Source organism: Mytilus edulis, unplaced genomic scaffold (assembly GCF_963676685.1).
Source record: "Mytilus edulis unplaced genomic scaffold, xbMytEdul2.2 SCAFFOLD_779, whole genome shotgun sequence".
NCBI classification, from domain to species: Eukaryota; Metazoa; Mollusca; class Bivalvia; order Mytilida; family Mytilidae; genus Mytilus; species Mytilus edulis.
Genome location: NW_027267094.1, coordinates 1 through 6,690, shown reverse-complemented (window position 1 = coordinate 6,690; position 6,690 = coordinate 1). Strand labels below are relative to the sequence as shown.

At 34.3% G+C, this 6,690-nt stretch overlaps 1 protein-coding gene across 1 annotated transcript; it reads right to left on the bottom strand.

Moving 5' to 3' along the window:
• Positions 1 to 2,503: 2,503 nt before the first annotated feature.
• Positions 2,504 to 3,870, bottom strand: LOC139504891 (zinc finger protein 665-like). Its single transcript, XM_071294782.1, has 2 exons — positions 3,015 to 3,870; positions 2,504 to 2,817 (listed from the first exon to the last, which is right to left on the bottom strand). Exons 1-2 carry the CDS (start codon positions 3,868 to 3,870, stop codon positions 2,504 to 2,506), a joined length of 1,170 nt encoding a protein of 389 aa, XP_071150883.1.
• Between the last annotated feature and the right edge of the window lie 2,820 nt (positions 3,871 to 6,690).

Here is a 6,690-nt window from a genome sequence, read left to right as displayed (position 1 = left end):
GATAATTTTTCTGTTGTGTTCTCCCCATGATAAGTTTTCTGTTGTGTACTCCCCTTGATAAGTTTTCTATTGTGATCTCCCCATGATAAGTTTCCTATTGTGTTCTCCCCATGAAGTTTTCTTTTGTGTTCTCCCCTTGATAAGTTTTCTGTTGTGTTCTTCCCATGGTAAGTTTTCTTTTGTGTTTTCCTCGTGATACGTTTTCTGTTGTGTACTCCCCTTGATAAGTTTTTATTGTGATCTCCCATGATAAGTTTCCTATTGTGTTCTCCTCATGATAAGTTTTCTGTTGTGTTCTCCCCATGATAAGTTTTCTATTGTGATCTCCCCATGATAAGTTTCCTATTGTGTTCTCCCCATGATAAGTTTTCTGTTGTGTTCTCCCATGATAAGTTTCCTATTGTGTTCTCCCCATGATAAGTTTTCTATTGTGTTCTCCCCATGATAAGTTTCCTATTGTGTTCTCCCCATGAAAAGTTTTCTGTTGTGTTCTCCCCATGAACAGTTTTTTATTGTGTTCTTCTCATAGTAATTTTTCTATTGTGTTCTCCTCATGGTAAGTTTTCTATTGTGTTCTCCTCATGATAAGTTTTCTATTGTGTACTCCCAATGATACGTTTTCTGATATGTTCTCCCCATGATAAGTTTTCTATTGTATTCTCCTCATGGTAAGTTTTCTATTGTTTTCTCCTCGATAAGTTTTCTGTTGTGTACTCCCATAATAAGTTTTCTATTGTGTTCTTTTCATGGTAAGTTTTCTATTGTGTTCTCCTCATGATAAATTACCTATTGTGTTCTCCCCATCATAAGTTTCCTATTGAGTTCTCCCCATGATAAGTTTTCTATTTTGTTCTCCTCATGATAAGTTTCCTATTGTTTACTCTCCTCGATAAATTTTCTGTTGTGTACTCCCCTTGATAAGTTTCCAATTGTGTTCTCCCCATGATAAGTTTTATGTTGTGTTCTCACCATGATACGTTTTCTTTTGTGTTCTCCCCTTGATAAGTTTTCTGTTGTGTTCTCCCCATGATAAGTTTCTTATTGTGCTCACCCCATGATACGTTTTCTATTTTGTTCTCCTCATGATAAGTTTCCTATTGTGTTCTCCCATGATAAATTTCCTAGTGTGTTCTCCCCATGATAAGTTTTCTATTGTTTTCTCCCCGTGAAAAGTTTTCTATTATGTTCTCCCTGTGGCACGTTTTCTATTGTATTCTCTCATGATAAGTTTTCTATTGTATTCTCCCCTTGATTAGTTTCCTACTGTGTTCTCCCCATGATAAGTTTGCTATTGTGTTCTCCTCATGGTAAGTTTTTTTATTTTGTTCTCCCTGTGGCACGTTTTCTATGTGATCTCCCATGGTAAGTTTTATATTGTGTTCTCCCTGTGGCACGTTTTCTATGTGATCTCCCATGGTAAGTTTTTTATTGTGTTTTCCCCGTGACAAGTTTTCTATTATGTTCTCCCTGTGGCACGTTTTCTATTGTGTTCTCCCCTTGAAAAGTGTTCTATAATTTTCTCCCCGTGATATCTTTTTCTATTGTGTTCTCTTCATGATATGTTTTCTGTGTATTCTTCGTGTGACCTCGTTTTCTATTGGGTTCTCCCCGTGAAAAGTTTTTCTATTGTGTTTCTCCATGATAGGTTTTCTGTTGTACTCTTCCTGTGACACGTTTTCTACTGTGTTCTACAATAAGGTTTCTAATGTGTTCTTGCCGTGTAAAGTTTTCTTTAATAGTCCCCCCTGTGGCACATTTTCTATTGTGTTCTCCCATGATAAGTTTTATGTTGTGTTCTCCCCGTGATAAGTATTCTAATTATGTTCTCCCCCTGAAAAGTAATCATGGTGTTCCTGTCTTGATAAGTTTCCTATTGTGTTCTCCCCATGATAAGTTTTCTATTATGTTATCCTCGTGATAAGTTTTCTATTGTAATTTCCCTGTGATGAGTTTTCTATTGTGTTCGATTTCTCCTCGTGATAAGTTTTCTATTGTGTTCTCTCCATGACAAGTTTACGTATAATGTGTTGTGTCAATGATAAGGTTTCTGTTGTGATCTCCCAATGATAAGTTTTCTATTGTTCTCCCTGTGAAACGCTTTCTAATGTGTTCTCATCGTGATAAGTTTTCTATTATGATCTCCCACGATAAGTTTCTATTTTGTTCTCCCCATGATAAGTTATCTATTAAGTTCTCCTCGTGAAAAGTTTTCTGTTGTATTCTCCCCCTGTTCTTCTTTTTAAGATAAATAATCTACGATCTTGTCGTTGTAATAATCTACTTTTCTTAAGGTCGTAGACAGTGTTCTCCTTGAACATGAACATCACTCATCAACCTTCATATTATGTTGTCATGGGAATTTGTTCATAAACATGTGACTTCACCATTTTTCTTATGCATCCTAGTTTTGAGTTTTACTATAATTGTCATCTGTACGTTTTCTCGTGTGATTATCAACTACAAGGCCGAATAAAGGCTTTATCATATACATCACAGGAACGGGTTAATCACCTTCATGTGTTCTCATGTGACTCTGTAAATCGCCAAGTCGACTGAACCCTTTACCGCATACGTCACAGTCATGAGGTTGTTCACCTGTGTGTATTCTCAAGTGATCCTGTAAAGAATGAAGGTGACTAAACCCTTTACCGCATACGTCACAATCATGAGGTTTTTCACCTGTGTGTATTCTCATGTGACTCTGTAAATCGCCAAGTCGACTGAACCCTTTACCGCATACGTCACAGTCATGAGGTTTTTCACCAGTGTGTATTCTCATGTGATCCTGTAAAGAATGAGGTTGACTAAACCCTTTACCGCATACGTCACAATCATGAGGTTTTCACCTGTGTGTATTCTCATGTGACTCTGTAAATGTCCAAGCTGACCAAACCCTTTATCACATACATTGCAGACATGAGGTTTATCACCTGAATGTGTTAGCATATGAATTTGCAAATTACGATTAAGACTAAACCGTTTATCACATACATTACATGCATAAACGTTTTCACCTGTATGGGTGCGCATGTGAAACTGTAAATGTTGCGGCCAAGAAAAACATTTCGCACAAACACTACACGTATAAGATTTATCTCCAGTATGTGTTCTCATGTGTCTCTTTAAGTAAATACTTTGACTAAATGATTTAGCACATACATCACATTTATGACATTTTTCACTAGCATGTGTTTTCATGTGTCTCGTTAGGTAATTTCTTTGAGTAAATTCTTTAGCACATACATTACATTTATGACATTTTTCACCAGTATGTATTTTCATGTGTGTCGTTAGGTAACATTTTCGAGTAAATTCTTTGGCACAAGCTTCGCATTTATGACATTGTGAACCAGTATGTGTTCTCATGTGATTCTTTAGGAAATTTCTTTGAGTAAATTCTTTAGCACATACATCACATTTATAACATTGTTCACCAGTATGTGTTTTCATGTGTCTCGTTAGAACACTTCTTTGAGTAAATTCTTTAGCACATACATTACATTTATGACATTTTTCACCAGTATGTATTTTAATGTGTGTCGTTAGGTAACATTTTCGAGCAAATTCTTTGGCACAAACTTCGCATTTATGACATTGTGAACCAGTATGTGTTCTCATGTGAGTCGTTAGGTCATTTTTTTGAGTAAATTCTTTAGCACATACATCACATTTATGACATTGTGCACCAGTATGTGTTCTCATGTGTCTCTTTAAGTAAATACTTTGACTAAATGTTTTAGCACACACATCACATTTATGCGATTTTTCACTAGTATGTGTTTTCAGGTGAATCTTTAGGTAATTTCTTTGAGAAAATTCTTTAGCACAAACATCACATTTATGATATTGTTCACCAGTATGTATTCTCATGTGTCTCTTTAGGTAATTTTCTTGGTAAATTCTTTAGCACAAACATCAAATTTATGACATTCAACAACAGTACAATCATCCTGTTGTCCAAAACCTGTCTCTGTGGTATCATTTTGATTAATCACCTTATCCTCCACCATATTCATCCTAATTATGAACGTTATCTTCAGAATGTGTCTTCTGTGACTCTATAAGGAGCAAGAGGAAAAAAGGTTAATGAAAAAACCAGGAATCAGTCCTATACTAATGGTTTGTGTAAAATACCGGCTTGTAAAGTTATCTAATGAGTACTCTATAAAAGCTATACAAGATGTCTAAACCAATAATCCATTTGCCAATTACCGATTTGATTCTGTTATTGGTCCGAGACCACAATTGTCGTCCCTTGATTTCGTTGATTTTCGTTGTTCATAGTCCCTAGTGTTGACAGTTGGTTACTTGTCATTAATTTTTATACCCCTTCCAAATTTATTTCTCCATGTTTAATGCCTCAAATTGCAAGTAGGGAGGTGAAATTACACTGTAAAAATATTTGGGTACAGAATTGTAAAGGAAAGTAGTGATTTGGTCCAGCTGAAAAAGGTTGAAAATTAGTACTTTGGAAGCTGTCAAAAGATTTCAAGACGCCCTTAACATAAAATTTTCCATATTTTGAGTTAGAGGCGATGAAGTTTTCTATAATTTTGATATAATTTGTCCCAACAGTAGTACAACACACTGTAAAAGTTTCTTTGAGAAAGCGCAGGTGGGATTTTTTTTATTTTCATTTATGTTCTAAAAGAAATGCACTACGAAATAATTGTGTTCTCGGACCTATTACACATTTTTTAAATAAATTACTTCCCTTTGTCAATCGTAAACTGTTTCTATAGCGGACAAATAGCTTTTGCCAATGCAAAACATGATAAGTTGAAAGTGATGTATCGGCGGTTTCGTCCAATTTTGCATGAAAAATAACCTTTGGTGACAAAAGTATTTAGCTAAACAAAAACAAATTAATGTAATTCAAAGATTTGAAAAACTTAAAGGATACGCACATTACGCACAGGTAAATTTGCTCTTTCCCCTAGCTCTCCAGTAAAAATGTATGTCCCTCACAAGGGGCAACAACAAAAAGGGACCTCTAATTATAGGGACAACTACGGGAATTGGCAAATAGTGTAATCATTTTGTTTATTATCTTTGGTTACATCTTCTGACATTAGACTCGGACTTCACTTGAACTGAATTTTAATGTGCGTATTGTTATGCGTTTTCTGCATTGGCTAGGGGTATAGGGGAGGGTTGAGATCTCATAAACATGTTTAATCCCGCCGCATTTATGCGCTTGTCCTAAGTCAGGAGTCTCTGGCCTTTATTAGTCTTGTATTATTTTTAATTTTAGTTCTTGTGTACAATTTGGAGTTTAGTATGGCGTTTATTATCACTGAAGCTGAAGGACACCTATGGGTGCGGGAATTTCTCGCTGCATTGAAGACCTGTTGGTGACCTTCTGCTGTTGTCTGCTCTATGGTCGGGTTGTTTTATACATTTTTTTTGTGTGCATATTTTCAAGACTTTTTTTTATGTTTAACCCTTATTGACAAAATCACCAAATTTTGGAATGACGACCGACTACTGAGTGAAAACTCGGCTGGTTTTATACTTAACGATTGTTGTTTTCCTTCGCATTTCAAGTATGGTTTCTTGTGAAACACATTCTGATGAATAGTAAAAAAAGAAAAAAAAAAAATTTCAAAAGAATCAAACGAGAACATTAGGATATAGAAACTTGATGTACAAATGTTGCTATGCGATACATTCCTGGAGTACCAACTGCAATTAACAACTGGTTTCATACCTTTCAAACAAGTACAAAGTTGGAGAGCACTAAGGACCCAACTTTCAAAAACATTGTACCAAATACGGCTAAGGTAATCAATTCTTGGGATAAGAAAATCCTCATTTACGAAAAATGTCTATATCTATCCTTAAATGTGTCTTAATTTTCTCCTTCATTGGAGTAAGATTCGTTTAAGACATTTTTCGTAAAAACTGAGGATTTTCTTAAATATTATGACTCCTACCTGCGTATATTGTCTCTGTATGTCTGTATCTATCTCGTTAAATTATGTCCGTATTTTCTCCTTCATTGGAGAAAAATTCGTTAGACAGTTACAATATTTTGACTCCTATAGTCTATCTATCTGCTCGTGTCATCATGTTCTATGCATGTTAACAACCAATATTTATACACTATATTGAAAATAACATATTCAATGACATGTGAAATTTGTATTAATACTCTCAATAAAAAAATCACCTAGAGCCATAACGGCTTTCACTTTAATTCATATCAAGATAAAAACTAAGTTTAATTCAGTTCAATATGTATATTATTCAATACTAGCTTCTAGCAATGCTCTGATTATGACATTTTATAACCTGTAGCCATGACAGCTTTCACATTAATTGTTATAAAATTATTAAAAAAAACAATTAAGCAATTAAATTTCATATTTTGTTTAAGTCGTTGTTTTTATTAATTAAGGAAATAATTGATGAACTATTTCTTTAGTGTAGTTTTCACATGGATATGAATCATATTTTTAATAGATAATATTTTAAATATATATTTTTTATATTTTTTTTTATATAACTGTTGATGTGCTACATATTTTTGTTTCGTTCATTTTTAGAACAGAAATAAATAGTAAAATGCTTGGCCTCACTCCCTATGAATTTTACTAGCCCTTTTCTGGATCCGTAAAGGGTCAGTAGCAAACCATATAACTTATAGAATGCGAAACAAAAATGAAAGATGCTCTGTTCATAATAATA

Excerpts from the sequence above, each read along its gene's own strand:
- LOC139504891 (XM_071294782.1), bottom strand. The coding sequence starts at position 3,870 with ATGAGAATACATACTGGTGAACAATATCATAAATGTGATGTTTGTGCT. Across the intron at positions 2,818-3,014 it reads TCACATGCGCACCCATACAG|GTAAAGGGTTTAGTCAACCT; the intron begins GTGAAAACGTTT and ends GTGACGTATGCG.